At 46.7% G+C, this 17,404-nt stretch overlaps 1 protein-coding gene across 1 annotated transcript in view; it reads left to right on the plus strand.

Annotated features, from left to right (window-relative positions):
- Positions 1-17,404, plus strand: part of NOL6 (nucleolar protein 6) — a 66,103-nt gene that overhangs the window by 17,031 nt on the left and 31,668 nt on the right. The window contains exons 12-18 of the mRNA XM_053408968.1: positions 2,039-2,216; positions 4,581-4,703; positions 6,318-6,466; positions 8,927-9,002; positions 11,447-11,587; positions 12,583-12,700; positions 14,873-15,027. Of these exons, the coding sequence (XP_053264943.1) occupies positions 2,039-2,216; positions 4,581-4,703; positions 6,318-6,466; positions 8,927-9,002; positions 11,447-11,587; positions 12,583-12,700; positions 14,873-15,027 (940 nt within the window). The remainder of the gene's footprint in view (positions 1-2,038; positions 2,217-4,580; positions 4,704-6,317; positions 6,467-8,926; positions 9,003-11,446; positions 11,588-12,582; positions 12,701-14,872; positions 15,028-17,404) is intronic.

Raw genomic sequence — 17,404 nt, forward strand, 5'->3', positions numbered from 1 at the left:
GAAGGAGCACAAGGGGACTTGCCTAGTTCTCCTCTTCCTCCTCATTTCCTCTTTACAACAAGCGTGTGAGAGAAGTTGGGCTGAGATACGGTGACTGGCTGAAGGTCACCCAGTGAGTTTTGTGGCCGCATGGGTATTCTAACCCCAAGCCTCCCATATCCATCACTCTTTTAAAAAAATGTATTTTAGTAAAAACCAGAGCCCTTTTGGGGGCGATAATTCAGACGGGAAAAGGTCAAAAAAAGGTTATTTATGTATGGCATTACGGCTGCCTATGTTTTGTTAGCACAAAAATGGAAAACGAGCGAGGTCCTAACCAAAGAAGAATGGCAACGTAAACTGATGGAATTTGTGCAGCTTGCGGATCTAACTTACAGAATAAGAGAACAAGAATAACATTCATTTAAAGAAGATTGGAAAGTGTTTCTTGAATATATGGGGGGAATTGTGTACACTTGAAAATGTCGGAAGCATTAAGATAAATTCAACAGTTTTGATGGAAGTAATAATGGAATACTGAATGGTTTAGTTTATATAAAATACAGTGGTACCTCGCAAGACGAAATTAATTCGTTCCGCGAGTTTTTTCTTCTTGCGAGTTTTTTGGCTTGCGAAGCACGGTTTCCCATAGGAATGCATTGAAAATCAATCAATGCGTTCCTATGGAAACCGCCTTCAGACCAGGTCCGGGGACAGTCTGTCCCCCGACCTCTTCTGAAGGCTGGGGGGGGGGGGGGGACAAGGGCTTTTCTTCCCACCGCCAGCCTTCAGAAGGCTGGCGGTGGGAAGAAAAGCCCTTCTCCCCACCTCCCGCCCGGCAAGCTCCGGAGACAGGAGGGCTTTGCTGCCGACCGCCAGCATTTTAAAAGCCCCCGGGACAGCGGAGACTTCTCCGCTGTCCCGGGGCGATTTTAAAATGCTGGCGGGCGGCAGCGAAGCCTCCGCTGTCCCGGGGCGATTTTAAAATGCTGGCGGGCGGCAGCGAAGCCTCCGCTGTCCCGGGGGCTTTTAAAATGCTGGGGGTCAGCAGCGAAGGCTTCGCTGCCGCCTGCCAGCATTTTAAGATCGCTCAGGACAGCGGAGAAGTCTCCACTCTCCCGGGAAGGCAGGCGGGGGGGGGAGCAAAGACTTTCGCCCACCGCCGGCCTTCAGAAGAGGTCCAGGACCTCTTCTGAAGGCCGGCGGTGGACGAAAGTCTTTGCTCCCCCCCGCCTGCCTTCAAAAGCCGTCGGGGATAGCGGAGAAACGCGCTGCGCTTCTCTGCTATCCCGGGAAGGCAGGCGCTCGGGAGCAAAGACTTTTGCCCCCCGCCGGCCTTCAGAAGAGGTCCAGGACCTCTTCTGAAGGCCGGCGGTGGGCGAAAGTCTTTGCTCCCAACCGCCAGCATTTTAAAAGAGGTCCCCGGAGATTTCCCTATGGGCTTTCTTCTTGCAAAGCAAGCCCATAGGGAAATGCGTCTGGCGAAGCACCTCGAAAAACGGAAAACTCTTCTTGCGAGTTTTCCGTCTTGCGAGGTACCACTGTATGCAGGGACTTACGCTATGCAAAATGAGCCATGGAAAGAGAAGAATGGAAGTCATTGATATTTTAAGGTTGTTTAAATGAATATTCTAAATTGTGAAACAAGATTTAATAAAAATTATATACAGTCATACCTCGGGTTACAGATGCTTCAGGTTGCGTTTTTTCAGGTTATGGATGCTCCGAAACCTGGAAGTACCACAACCAGACGCACCGCTGCGGGTTGCGAACGTGCATCCCACACGGATCACGTTCGTAACCCGAGCGTCCACTGTATATAAAAAAAAAAGTAATACGTAACTAACTAAATAAATAAGAATTAATAATCTGACTTGACCCTATATATAAACATTCGAGAAATCGGTCGACTTGCTCATACTGGGCTGCCAAATCCTGCCTTTCTTGGAGCAGAACTTGAGTTGGTTCAACACCTCCACTGCTGTGTTTGCACAACCTGGGCACAGTTGCTTATTTGTGGACCCAGCAGTGACTGCATTTCTCTCTCCCGGCTCCTCAGCCTCAAGCACGTCTCCAAGCTGCAGGCGGCCTGCAGGAAGATGCAGCTGCTCAACGAGCTGATGGATCGCGGCGGGAATTATGTGGCGGCGACTCTGCCTTTCCTCATCGGCGTGCTGGAACGAGGGCTGTCTCAGAGGATCCTGCTGCTGACGCATGTGCTGCCCCAGACTCAACCAGTAAGTTTTATTTCAGACCGTGGTGGTGATGTTGATATTTATATTATATTTACATTCAAAACCTGACAGTACCAAATTATCGAAGGGTATTCACCAAAGCCAGACTAAACGTATTTCCTTCTGCAGTGTTGGATGGCAGGTTGAGAGGAGTTTCCTACCAGGACAGACTTTGCTCGTGTGCTCAAGATATCGATTCCATAAAACATATTTTGCTGCACTGTGCAAAATATGAGTAAGCCAGGGCTGAACTGATATTACCCTTGCTGATACCTTTCCCGGGAAATCAGAGGCTCACTATGTCAGGTTCCTATTGGAAGACCGGACAAACGCTAGAACATTAGCAGTGGCGAAGTTTTTATCGGTGGTTGCAAGAACCAATGATCCCTATCTCTAAGACTGAACAAAATGCTAGTCTAACCTGGAGGTAGGCTGTCTGAATTGTGCATTGCTTTGTAACAATTTGTTGGGTCTCTGGACCGTAATAAAGATTGATTGATTGAGATTTATTTATACCCCACATTTTCCCCTGGCAAGGACTCAAGGCGGCTTACGGATTAAATGAGAACAGCTAAAAACATTTTGCAGTGGGGTGGGGGACAACTGAACATTCAGAAGAATATTAAAAGCATACCAGTGTACTGTTGGCACCTGTCTATCTGGGGAAACATTTATACAAACAGCAACCCCGTCAGGTGGGTTAGGAAAAGAGAGAGCAACTGGCCCGAGGTCACGCAGTGAGCTTCATGGCTGAGCAGGGATTTGAACCCTGGTCTCCCAGGCCCTGTGGACGCGGGTGGCGCTGTGGGTTAAATCACAGAGCCTAGGACTTGCCAATCAGAAGGTTGGCGGTTTGAATCCCCACGATGGGGTGAGCTCCCGTCACTTGGTCCCTGCTCCTGCCCACCTAGCAGTTCGAAAGCATATCAAAGTGCAAGTAGATAAATAGGTACCACTCTAGCGGGAAGGTCAACGGCGTTTCTGTGCGGAGCTCTGGTTCGTCAGAAGCGGCTTAGTCATGCTGGCCACATGACCCGGAAGCTGTACCCCGGTTCCCTCGGCCAATAAAGCGAGATGAGTGCCGCAACCCCAGAGTCGGCCACGACTGGACCTAATGGTCAGGGGTCCCTTTACCTTTTACCTTCCAGGCCCTAGACCAGCACTCTAACCACTGTGCCACACTGGTTAACTGTGTGGTTAGCCTGCATATCTTTCCAGTGTGGGAGAGGTTTTACCCCAGCAATATATCTATGCGAACAACATATATCTAAATATAGACGGTCATTCACCCTCGCTAGATTCAACATGCTTTACTGCAGGGCAGATATGTGGGTAAACCATTTGCGGAGCGAGTCTGCCCCGTAGCCTGATAGAGGTGGAAACCGTCTTCCATAATCATCATCATCATCATCATCATCTATTATTTATACCCCGCCCATCTGGCTGGGTTTCCCCAGCCACTCTGGGCGGTTTCCAACAGAATATTAAAATACAAAACCTATTAAACATTAAAAGCTTCCCTAAACAAGGCTGCCTTCAGATGTCTTCTAAAAGTCTGGTAGTAGTTGTTCTCTTTGACATCTGGTGGGAGGGCGTTCCACAGGGCAGGTGCCACTACCGAGAAGGCCCTCTGCCTGGTTCTCTGTAACTTGACTTCTCGCAGTGAGGGAACCGCTAGAAGGCCCTCGGCACTGGACCTCAGTGTCCGGGCAGAACGATGGGGGTAGAGACGCTCCTTCAGGTATACTGTCTTAAAAATGTAATAAATAATAATAATAATAATAATAATAATAATAATAATAATACCTTTATTGTCATTGTACAACCTGTGTACAATGAAATTAAATAAGCCTCCCCCCCAAACACTCAATCTCTTATCAAACAACACATCACCCTGCAAGTCAATTTCGCTGTTATTTATGTTATGTCTTGCTTCGATGTCATTTTTATGATGATATACGCTCAGTCTTTATTACCCCTTTCATACGGAAAATTCCAAGTGGGTTTGAACCTAAATGCTTAAAATCCCTGTTGGAGGACAAGGATCCAGAGATCACGCTAAGAGTGCCCAAATTTTGCACGGCTGCCATAAAACTCAGGGAACAAGCTGTGCAATTACAAAGACTTAAGACCTCAGATGCAAACCCTAGATAATATTTTAGAGACCTAAACCACATTTCTAATTGCTGCCATATTTGTATTGTTTATTGTTCTATTTGATTGTTAATCCAAACTTAATTCTATTGTGTTTTATGCTCATTTAGTATGGTGTGTAAAACTGGTCTGGGACCGTAATAAAATCTATATACCGGTATATCTTTCCAGTGTGGCCCATCTAATTTTGCTTCTCTCATCTTTTTTGCCCAGTGGCCAATTGACGCTGATCCCCCAAAACACAAAGACATCGGGTCCCTGTCATTTGGAGTTCTGCTGAACCTTGAATTTGCCGGCAGCATCCTTGAGAGGGGACCTGGAGGGGACAGACCGGAGGTGAGACTGGAAGAGTGCTCTGCTCCCCATTATTGGGTGCCCGAGAGATTTTCTGGCTACGCTTTTGCCAAGCTAAGCTAAGCAGTTGGCTCCTTACCTCTCTCGCCCTGATCTGGCCACTGTGATCCACGCGACAGTCACCTCCAGACTGGATTATTGTAACTCAATCTACGTGGGGCTGCCCTTGAGACTGACCCAGAAACTCCAGCGGGTGCAGAATGCCGCTGCAAGACTCCTTACGGGGTCCTCGCCGTGAGATCACATTCACCCAGTGCTATACCAGCTGCACTGGTTCCCAGCGGAGTACAGGGTCAGGTTTAAGGTGCTGGTTTTAACCTTTAAAGCCCTATACGGCCTAGGGCCCTCATACCTACAGGACTGCCTCTCCTGGTATGTCCCACGGAGGACCTTAAGGTCTTCAAACAAAAACATCTTGGAGGTCCCAGGCCTCAGAGAGGTTAGGCTGGCCTCAACCAGAGCCAGGGCCTTTTTGGCTGTGGCCCCGATCTGGTGGAACACTCTGTCACAAGAGACCAGGGCCCTGCGGGACTTGACATCTTTTTGCAAGGCCTGCAAGACAGAGCTGTTCCACCAGGCCTTTGGCCAGGGCACAGCTTGACTCCCTCCTCTGGTAATCCTCACAGAACTTCTAGCCCAATGGTTGCCATGAATTTGATTTGAACTGATTTTATAATGAATTGATTTGAATGCTGTATTACTTTACTGTTAGCCACTCTGAACCTGGCTTCGGCTGGGGAGAACGGGATATAAATATTATTATTATTATTATTAGGCACAACTCATTGGTGGTGAAAGTGCTCGCTTTGATTTCATTGGGACTTTTTCAAGGCACATTATTCAGGAAAGAAACTTCCTTGTCCTGTTTTGCACACCTCTTTTTCTTGCTGAAAAATGATATTTTGGACCCATGGAACTCTCCGCCACTGGAGATTCAGCAGGCACCTTCTGTGCCAAATTTTAGCACCTGCTCAAAGCTTTTATATTCTGCCAGGCCTATGCAGACAATTAAGAAGACATCCACAGTGGCTAATGGATGCCTGTTTTTAGATGTTTCCTGGTTTTATTGTATTCTTTTATGTTTTTATTCCTGTAAACCACTTTTATGTATTTTTATGACATAGTGGTATACAATTTTTTAAAAAATAAATGAATTAAATAAACCTATTTAGTGCCGCTTTTGCTTTCTTGCAAATTTCTGAAAAGTTAAAACTCTTTTTTATGCAATTTATTTTTAAAGAATGAAGGTCAGAATTTTTTTCCTGCATCCTTTGCAAACAGGATTAGAGTTACCTGTGAAGACAAATTGGCACCTAATGCCCCATTTATATTTGTTTTGTTTCTGCTTTAATTGTTTGGCAGTGGTTGAGAAACACAAACCAAACGCACAGAAGTTAACTTGTACTTGTATCTGTGCAAACCGAGGAATTGTGGGCCTGGCCTGCAGAACGTTCCTCTATTTTGTTTTTTAAAATGACTTTATGAGTATATAAAAAATGAATTAAATTATGTTCATTTTACTATAAACAAAGCAAGCCTATGAGAAAGAGAGAGAAATGCCTTTCATTTCCCCTCTCTTGGGGTTCGATCCTGCAGGCACTGGAGTTTCGGCAGTTTTGGGGGAAGCGATCGGAGCTGAGGCGTTTTCAAGATGGCGCCATCTGCGAGGCCGTTTTGTGGGACGCGCCAAACATGAGCCAGAAGCGGCTCATTTCTGAGCAGATCATTCGCCACCTCCTGCAGTTGTGAGTAGCATGCGGGGACTCAGTTTTGGGGGACCCAGAGAAGGCGAAAACGGGGGTTTGTGTGTGTAAGACCATTGGTCACTGGAACACAACCGGAGTGTTGCTGTTGGAGCACCTCTTCTTTCTCCTGGCAGATCAAGAGGAGCAGTTGACTGCAAAGGTTGCAAGGTTTCTAGCTGGGGCAATCAGAATAAGGTCCACTATTTGACTGCTGATTCGGGACCCTAAACTGTGTTTTATATAACCGACTTTTTATTTTGTGTATATTGCCATTTTTTTTGTTGCTATGGCCGACAGCTGACGCAAATAAAGTTTAATTCATACATTCTTTGGGGGGAAGCTAAGACGTTTGGAGATCTTTAACTTCGAATAAAGACAGGTGGGCAGTGGACCTATAAAATTATGGACAGTATGGAGAGAGGAAATAGAAGAAAATATTTTGCATCTGCCATGCATGTTAAGCACGTAAGAACGGGTCAGCAAACTTACTGCGTCTCGGGCCAATGTCTCCAGTGCTGATTGTGCGGAGGGTGGGGGAGTGCGTGCACACACGTTATTTCCAGCGCACTTCCTTGTCGGAGGAGCACCAGAAATAGCTTGTGTGCATGTGCACGGGCCTCCGAACTGGATGTGCACCGGAAATAACACTTGCGCATGCGCAAATAACACTTGTGCATGTGCACAAGCTATTTCCGGTTCTCCTCCGACCCGGAAGTGGGCACCTGCACAGCGCAGCGCTGGTAAGAGCGGGCGGCGGGGGTTGCCGTGGGCCGGATAAATGAGTCCCTTGGGCCTTATCTGGCCCACGGGCCTTAGCTTGGGGACCCCTGCATAAGAAGATCCTGCTGGTTAGGGTGAACAATAGATAATAAATAATGATATCACCAGTAACTAGCCATGATGGAGCCAATGCACTGCCTCCGTGGTCAGAGGCAAGATGCTTCTGAATACCAGTTGCTGGAAAATGGAGGGAAGGATGGTCTTGGGTTCAAGTCCTGCTTGCAGGTTCCCACAGGTGGGAACAGGATGCTGAACTAGAGAGGCCATTGGCCTGTTCCAGCAGGCTCTACTCACTTTCTTACCACGTTCTCGTGTTACGAATGCAAAATATATTTCCTCTGTCTCCTCTCTTCATACTATTCATAAAACATAAAAGCGGGTGGTGCTGTGGTCTAAACCACTGAGCCTTTTGGGCTTGCTGATCAGAAGGTCAGCGGTTCGAATCCCTGAGTGAGCTCCTGTTGCTCTTTCTCAGCTCCTGCCAACCTAGCAGTTCAAAAGCACACCAGTTCAAGTAGATAAATCGGTACCACTGTGGCGGGAAGGTATACGGTGTTTCTGTGCACTCTGGTTTCCGTCACGGTGTCCCGTTGCTCCAGAAGTGGTTTAGTCCTGCTGGCCACATGACCCAGAAAGCTGCTTGTGGACAAATGCCGGCTCCCTCGGCCTGAAAGCGAGATGAGTGCCACAACCCCATAGTTGCCTTTGACTGGACTTTACTGTCTGGGGTCCCTTGCCTTTACCTTTATCTTATACTACAGTCATACCTTGGGTTACAGAGACTTCGGGTTGTGCATTTTTGGATTGCGCACTGCACCGAACCCAGAAGTACCAGAACAGGTTACTTCTGGGTTTCAGCGCTCTTGCATGTGCAGAAGCGCTAAATCTCACTTTCCACATGTGCAGAAGCGCTGAATCGCAACCCGTGTGTGCGCGGATGCTGTGTTGCGGGTTGCGAACGTGCCTCCCGCACGGATCATGTTCGCAACCCGAGCGTCCACTGTATTCATAATTTCATAGAACCACTAACTTCTCCCACACTAGCCGTGGCAATGGAACAAAAAATTTTTTCTGAAGCAGTGTACCATTAGTATCGGACAAACCACAGGGGGGGCCTGTTGCTGTCAGCGGCTGTACTCAGGGCTATTCTTCTAGAAAAGGAGGTGCCAGAACTCACCGCGAACGCCCCCTTTGTTTTATTATAATGGCGCCCACCTGAAAGGTGCTAGCACTGAGGTCCTGTGAGTTCTGACGGGAAAAAAGCCCCGGCTGTACTCATGGGCTGTCCCCTGTTGGCAACAGGATACTGGGCCAAACGGTCTGAACCCACCAAAGCAATTCAGGTGGCAGCCTTGGCTGGTCCCAGAGGAAGCTGGTTCTCTTTTGCCTGTGCCACCGCAACAGTTGCTGATGCCACCATCATCCTGTGAAGGCTGGCGAATTATCTGTCCTAACAGAACGTTGCGTAGTTCTGCAGGCTCTCCTCACTGGGTGCATTTATGACTTTTGTGGTTTCACCAGGCATTGAGCCCGCATAGGCTCTCCCAAGCTTTTATCGACGTCTTTGAAAAAGCATTAGAAACTTCGTTTAAAAAAAGAAAAGAGAGTTGATTAGAAGAAAGGAGCGCGTTCCCTCTTTAAAAGCCTTTCATGGTTTGGCACTCTCTTATCTCTCTGCAGACACATGGACATTCCAGAAACTTCCATCTGCTACACAGGTGCCCTGCTGGAGCCTGTGATCAAGATGGGGCGTGAAGTAAGCAGCCTCTTTCTCCTCTGTGAATTCATGTCTTTTGAAATGCGGTGGAACTTTCCCTTCCTCTCCTCTCCCCTTGTCCCCACCCCCAGGAAATCTGTTCCATAGGGCACAGGGAAAGCTGAGAAAGTCTGCTTTGGAAGCACAATGGCAAAGTATGTATGTATGTATGTATGTATGTATGTACAGTCATAGCTTGGGTTCCAGACGCTTTAGGTTGTGTTTTTTTGGGTTACGGACCACCGAAACCCAGAAGTACCGGAATTGGTTACTTCTGGGGATTTTGGCGGTCGTGCATGCACAGAAGCTCTAAATCGCACTTTGCGCATGCGCAGAAGTGCTGAATCGCAACCCACGCGCGCGCTGCTGCAGGTTGCAAACGCTGTGGGTTGCGAACGTGCATTCCGCACGGATCACGTTCGCAACCCGAGCGTCCACTGTATGGATGTATGGATGTATTAAATGTGCATACCGACTTTCATCTGAAGATCACAGAGGGGTTCACAACACAAAAATGCAACATGAAAACATAAAATACGTAATGAAACAAAAGCAAACCAATAACCCCCCCCTCTCCCTCAACCACTTTAAAAAATGCCATAGAGTGTTGTGTCCTGCAAAAAATGGGAATGCAGGCTCAATTATTACCCCCTCCTCTGCCCTGATAAGTCACATTCGCACAATATGTTTAAAGTGCATTGATACCACTCGTGCCTTCCCCCAAAGTATTCTGGGAGCTGTAGTTTGTTAAGGGTGCTGAGAGATGTTTAGCAGATTCCACAGAACTACAATTCCCAGAGTTCCCTGTGAAGAGAGACTGACTATTACAGCCCTATTGAGAACTGCAACTCTCAATTCTGTGTTGTTGTTTTCCTGGTGTCTGCCTTTTTTTGTTAAGGGCAGCTATGAGAGCAACTTCCTGGAATCACTAATTGCAGGTTTTGGTATGAGCTTTCGTGTGCATGCACACTTCTTCAGATACACCTTCAGATACAAGTGTGCATGCACACGAAAGCTCATACCAAGAACTAACTTAGTTGGTCTTTAAGGTGCTACTGGAAGGAAAAAATTTTGTTTTGTTTTGACTATGGCAGACCAACACGGCTACCTATCTGTAACTGCAGGTTTTGGATGAGAGTTTTTGGGGTATCAATGTGGTGATGGGGAATAGTTAGCCCAGTTCCCCTCGTGCCATGGTCCTCATTCTGATCAGAGAGGCCCATGCAGCTGCTGTTTCAGGAAAACCCAGAAACCAGACTTGTTAAATGCATTCACAGATGGAACATACAGTCGTACCTCTACTTTCGTATCCCTCTGGATACAGAATCTTTGGGTTACTGCCACGGCAAACCCGGACGTGTATACTTCCGGGTTTCGCCATGCATGCATGCATGCATGCATGCATAGAAGCGCTCATTCGCGGCGTGTGCAGAAGTGTGTCTCTATTTACATAATTTTTGGGGTGCAAATGGACCCCCGGAACAAATTAAGTTCATATCTCGAGGGTCCACTGTATTTTCTAATTTGGTAGTTATCCTCCCGTAAAGGGCAGTGTCTATTGTGCCAAAATAAAAAGGTCAGGTGGTTATGTCACATGGCTGTGTCCAGTCTGGTCTGCAGGTGGCAGCCTTCAGCTGTGATATTTCGGGCGGGAGTGCGTTGCAATCTGCTTTAGATCTGCTTTCTTTAAGGGAGCGTCAAACTGACTGCCAAAATCCAGTTTCTCCTAAGAAACCGGTGGTCTCACGCTGCAAGCACGCCTGGGAGACAGTCTCTTTCCACATGTGTTTTGCATGGTCTCCCCACACATCTGGGCACTCCCTGTGGGACTGGCAGACTTCTCCAGATCTCCCCCCTCACACACACAAAAGTGGAAGGTTGAGGTTTCAGACTGTCCATTTGGCTAACTTAGACAAAAAGCGTCTCCCAAATTCCGGCCGATTCACACTTCTCCAGATTTTCCCCAGCCAACAAATGCAGATTTCGTATGCCATGTTTTATATACTCATGTTCTCCCAACTAGGCCCTCTTGAAAGATATCCTGCTGCAGATTGAGAGGCACAGACAAGATGGATCTTTTGCTATGAGCTGGATAAATATAACTAGTCTTAAATGTTTTGGACTACAGCTCCTGCCTCCCTACCCTCAGCCAGCTATCTCTCTTTAATTTAGTAGCAAGTAAGGGTCAGGAAGGGACGCTGGTGGCGCTCTTTATTGGATGGATTTTCCCCCTAAATTGATTTCTGAATTCTGAATTTATTGTTATTCACATTTTATACTGTCTTTTATGCTATTTTTGTTGTTGCATCAATTAAGTGTTTTAAATTTGTTGTTAGCTGCCCTGAGCCCGGTTTTCTGAACCGGGAAGGGTGGAGTATAAATAAAAAAATTATTATTATTATTATTATTATTATTATTATTATTATTATTATTGTCTTGAACAGCCGGCAGGTACTGGTGAGGAGGCCATGCTGAGCGTCGTCCGTTCGTACGACGACTTGAGCCGCAAGCTGTGGAAACTGGAGGGGCTGCCGCTGACGGTGACGTCCGTGCAGGGGGCTCACCCTGCCCTCCGATATACCGATGTGAGTTTGAGCCAACGAAGGGGGGCTGTCGGAGGACACGCTCCGTCTGTTTAGACGGGTTTCCTGCGCCAGAATGCACGCTTCCGTGGCAACGGTTTTCGTGGCGGGGCAGATTGCGAGGGAGGCAGGTGCATAAGGAATATTGTGTGTTAGGATTTGGCCACCCTGGGGGTGGGAATCTGTTGGGATACTGCCAGGGAGACGGGGGCTTCAGGCAGGCCCCCAGCTGGCTCTGGACGATCACCGGTCTCCCGTGGAACAGCACCAGTCAGTTAGCAACACAAGCCTCAGATACGTTCCAAGACCCGTGCACAACCTTTCCGCAGAGGGTTTAAGCATCCACGATGGAAAATTCAGACAGAGAGAGCATATTTACAGCTTTATTCAGCGTAGTCAGGAACAAAGGAAAAACATGACTGCATCCCTTCGTCTCCAGCGAAAACAGGTGGAGACCAAAGGTGGCCAAAGTACTGGAGCCTCAGCTTCAGGATCTGTCCTTCCAGTGAGCACTCAGGGCTGATTTCCTTCAGAATGGAGAGGTTTGATCTTCTTGCAGTCCATGGGACTCTCAAGAGTCTCCTCCAGCACCATAATTCAAAAGCATCCATTCTTCGGCGATCAGCCTTCTTTATGGTCCAGCTCTCACTTCCATACATCACTACTGGGAAAACCATGGCTAACTATATGGACCTTTGTCCGTATTTCATTTTATTTTATATATATGTGTGTGTGCGCGCATGTGTGTGTATATATATATAAAATTTATTATTTATTATTATTATCATCAGCCCCCGGTGAATTTTGCCTTTTAAATGTCTAACAAAGGTGTCCCAGAGAGCCATTGGCCACCCAGCTTCCTTGCAGCGCCTTACAATTGGAGACTGGGCATTTTCTGCCGGGGTGTGTGTGTGTGTGTGTGTGCTGCTACTTCTAGATCATGCATGGGTTCCCCTTTTTCTTGCTCCTCTTAACGTGCCTTCCTGGTTCTTTCTCAGGTCTTCCCTCCGGTGCCCGTGAAACCAGATTACGCCTACCATGCCAGGATCGAGGGCCGGGAGTCTCTTCTGCCCTTGGCGGAGAAGCCATGCCCGGCTTATTTAGCACCAATGAAAGGCAAGGATGGGTAATGTGGGTGACACTGTCTCAAAGTGGGCAAGGGGCACTGTGAGTCCCCCTTACTGCTACTTCATTTTGTAGTAACCAAACAAACCCCTGTGTTTCAAAGAGAACGTCAGCAATGTCTAGGCAACGCAATGACCATGTACATACGCAATAGACAATCTTTTTTTAAAAGCTTTTTTATTTTCAATGCAAAGTTACAACAAGAATTACAAACATTAAATCCAAAATAAAACTATACAAACAAGAAAGGAAAACACAAAAAGGACAAAAGAAATAAAAGCACACATCTACAAATAAAACCATATCTTCATTCTAATCTAGTTATTACATACATATACACATACTGATTTCCTTCCTTTGTTCTAAGACCTCAACAATTTTACTCTTTCTAAATTGTTGTGTCTAATGTAGATTACCTCTATCTTTATACTTTTTACATCATTTTTCTTTAACCCTGCAAAGCATCATTCATTACATAGACAATCTTTATAGAATTCCTTCAAACCGTAACAGGTCCAAAATGAAATCTTTAGTCTCAAAGTCTCTGGAAATCTTTAAATGAAGCGAGGTACCAGACTTTGTACAATGAAAGACAAGCTGTGAAGCTTTGTGTATTCAGCAAATATGATGCCCAACACTGAACAGTGATTCGGATATTGACTACTGTTTCGTAGAATTCTTCATCAGTGTGGTGGGAGGATATAGAATTGCTTCATAAACCCATCTTATTTCGAATGAATGTATGTAAATGAAAATATCAAATGCTGTGGAACAGTGCTCATGTAATAATGGCACTGTTCCACAGCATTTAATATTTTCATTTACAGTGGTACCTCTAGTTGTGATCTGGATCCGTTCTGGAGCCCCGTTCGCAACCTGAAAGGAACGCAACCCGCATCTGCACGTGCGGGTCGCGATTTGCCGCTTCTGCGCTTGCGTGTGACGTCATTTTGCGTGTCTGCGCATGCGTGAGCGGCGAAACCCAGAAGTAACCCTTTCCAGTACTTCGGGACGCAACCTGAAAAGACATATCCCGCAGCGTTCACAACCTGAGGTATAACTGTACATACATTCATTCAAAATGAATCAGAGAGCGGGAAGACCAAAATTTTAATAAGGAATGGGGAAAATTTATAACTTATCTTAAGAACCACTGTAAACAATTGAAATTGTTAGTAGGATTAGAATATCACTTGTAATCTAGTGGTGAGTTTTGGACACAATGGCGAGGTAAAAGATTTGGATTATTATAAAGATGCGAGAGGAAATGATTATAATAATAATTTATTATTTATACCCCACCCATCTGGCTGGGTTTCCCCAGCCACTCTGGGTGGCTTCCAACAAAATATTAAAATACAATAGTCCACCAAACATTAAAAGCGTTTCTAAACAGGGCTGTGAAGGCAAGTTTATTTAGTCATTTATTCTACTTAATGAAAATAATCATCATTATTATTATTATTATTATTATTATTATTATTATTATTATTTGTACTCCGTCTATCTGGCTGGGTCTCCCCATCTGTTCTGCGAGGCTTCCAACAAAGATTAAAAATACATTAAAATGTCATACATTAAAAACGTCCCTGAACAGGGCTGCCTTCAGATGTTTTCTAAAAGTCTGGTAGTTGTTCTTCTCTTTGACATCTGGTGGGAGGGCGTTCCACAGGGCATTCCACTACCGAGAAGGCCCTCTGCCTGGTTCCCTGTAACCTGGCTTCTTGCAGTGAGGGAACTGATTCAAAATAGGACCCACAAAGGGGAGGAGGGGGAAGTCCAGGAGATTCCTTGGAATCTTGTTGGATAATGTGAATGGAAAGGTTCAATTTCAAAAACCAAAAAAATGAATTGAGAAAAAGAGAAGAAGTTCGGTTATCCCTGTCCAGACTGGGGCACAGCTGGGCCACCAGCCGAAGCTGATGGAAGTCACCCCACACTTCCAAGGCCACCTGGGCTTCGGGCAACAGCAAGGGGTCCAGGAGTAGCCACAAGCTATGTACTTGCTCCTTCAGAGGAAGTGTAACCCCATCAACCTCCCGGCCATCTGCTCTAGGGAATACTGCTTCAGTCTTATCTGAATCTTCACCTGCCCTCCTGCTTCCACGCTGCTCCTTGCGCCTTCCATTAACTCTTTTGCTTCTTCTCTCCCTCTTGCGCCAGTGATCTGCCACATGGAGGGGAGCGGCCAGTGGCCTCAGAGCAAGGAAGCCATCCGGCGGGTCAAGGCCGCCTTCCAGCTGCGGCTGGCAGAACTTCTCCACCAGCAGCACCATCTGCTCTGCAGGGCTTCGCCCACCTACACAGACGTGTATAAGGTAATTGTGCCGGAGGGTGGGTGTGTTTGTGCACATTTGGCCCCCGCAGATGCGCAGGAAGGTGGAAGCCGTTCCGTTGCGAAATATGACCGGGGGCCTGCTATCTTGAGAGAGAGATGGGAAGCAGGACTTACTCCATCAGTTCCACTGTGACAGGCCAGCTCCATCAAGCCTTCTCTCCTGTCACCTGGGGGCAACCATGACATCCGGCCGCCTCGCTGGGAGAGATGGAAAGCAGAAGGCACAGCCGGTCCACCAGGCTGCTCCTACGCCTGAGCTATGCAAGCTGGCTGTTATAAGAACAAATGTTTATATATTCGTGCTTGAGTTTGATTTCTTCCTCTGCCCTCCTCGCACCTTTTCCCTTGTGTGTCGTGTTTCTTTAGAGCATAAGCCTGTTGGCATGGGATAATAATAGTAATAATAATAATAATAATAATAATAATAATAATAATAATAATAATAATTTATACTCCTCCCATCTGGCTGGATTTCCCCAGCCACTCTGGGCGGCTTCCAACAGATTACAGTCATACCTCGGGTTACAGACGCTTCAGGTTGCATTTTTTTGGGTTACTTCCGGGTTTCAGTGGTCGCGCATGCACATAAGTGGTAAAATGCGCTTTGCACATGTGCAGAAGCACCAAATCGCAACCTGCGTGTGCGCAGACGCGCCACTGCGGGTTGCGAACATGCATCCCGCATGGATCACATTTGCAACCCAACGGTCCACTATATTAAAAACATAATAAAACATCAAACATTAAAAACTTCCCTAAACAGGGCTACCTTCAGATGTCTTCTAAAAGTCAGACAGTTGTTTATTTCCTTGACATCTGGTGGGAGGGCGTTCCACAGGGCAGGTGCCACCACCGAGAAGGCCCCCTGCTGGTTCCCTGTAACCTCACTTTTCGCAGTGAGGGAACCGCCAGAAGGCCCTCGGAGCTGGACCTCAGTGTCCAGGCAGAACAATGGGGGTGGAGGCGCTCCTTCAGGTATACTGGACCGAGGCCGTTTAGGGCTTTAAAGGTCAGCTGTACTGTTTTGCTTTGGGCGACTATTTCACCCTCTCTCCTCAGCAGTGCCCAGCATCACACGTTCCATAATCTTGAAGGGATTTTGGCTCTCTGGCACCCTTTTCCTGCCACAAACTTCACTTGGCTTTGCGGTTGGTGGACTCATCTTTGACCCTCTTGCACGGAGAGGATGACTCTCTAAGGGCTGCGATTTAGGACTTCTGGCTTTCTGATGTTCTTCTCACACGACCCTTGTGTAAAGTTCAACATCAGGTCCAGAAAGGCCACCTTACCCTGACTTTTTGGTGCAAATTGGTCTCTTGCCTCCTGCCTTTGCACCTTAATTGTATTTGTTTATTAAATTTGTATACCCATAGGTCTCAGGGCAGCTTACAACATAAAATTACAATATAGAAAACACAGAGTACATAATAAGAGACCTACATTGGCTCCCAGTACGTTTCTGAGCACAATTCAAAGTGTTGGTGTTGACCTTTAAAGCCCTAAACGGCCTCGGTCCAGTATACCTGAAGGATCGTCTCCACCCCCATCATTCAGCCCAGACACTGAGGTCCAGCACTGAGGGCCTTCTGGCGGTTTCCTCATTGCAAGAAGCGAAGTTACAGGGAACCAGGCAGAGGGCCTTCTCTGTAGTGTCACCCTCCCTGTGGAAAACCCTCCCATCAGATGTCAAAGAGATAAACAACTACCTGACATTTAGAAGGCATCTGAAGGTAGCCCTGTTCAGGGAAGTTTTTAATGTGTGACATTTTAATGTATTTTTCATCTTTGTTGGAAGCCGCCCAGAGTGGCTGGGGAAACCCTGCCAGATGGGTGGGGTACAAATAAATTATTTATTATTAATTATTATTATTATTATTATTATTATTAAAACAAAAGCAAAGACAACTCAATGATCTTCCCTCCCACAAAACATTTAAAAGGGCACCATAAGCTGAAGGCCTGCTTGAAGGGGGAATGTTTTTGCCTTGAAGTTCTGCTGCTCCTGAGATTTTCTTTACTTTTGCGCTTTTAATTTAACATTTCTAATTTACTGCACGTGGCTCTGAATTGCGATATTTTATGGAACTCACCCTGGGGTCATTAGGTGAAGAGCAGGCTTTCGGCATGGACCCAAGACGGTGGGCTGAAGTTGAATGTTGGAATATTCAGGACTGCGGAACTCCCTCCCACAAGAGACAGTGATGATCACAAACTTAGATTAGGGAAACGTATGGAGGAGAAGGCTAGGAATGGCTGCTAGCCATGATGGCTGTGCCCTGCCCTCCAGGGTCAGAGGCAGCAAAGCTACAGAATCCCGGTTGCTAGAAACTGCAGGATGGGAAGGAAGGTCTTGTGTT

Source organism: Podarcis raffonei, chromosome 11 (assembly GCF_027172205.1).
Source record: "Podarcis raffonei isolate rPodRaf1 chromosome 11, rPodRaf1.pri, whole genome shotgun sequence".
Lineage (NCBI taxonomy): Eukaryota > Metazoa > Chordata > Lepidosauria > Squamata > Lacertidae > Podarcis > Podarcis raffonei.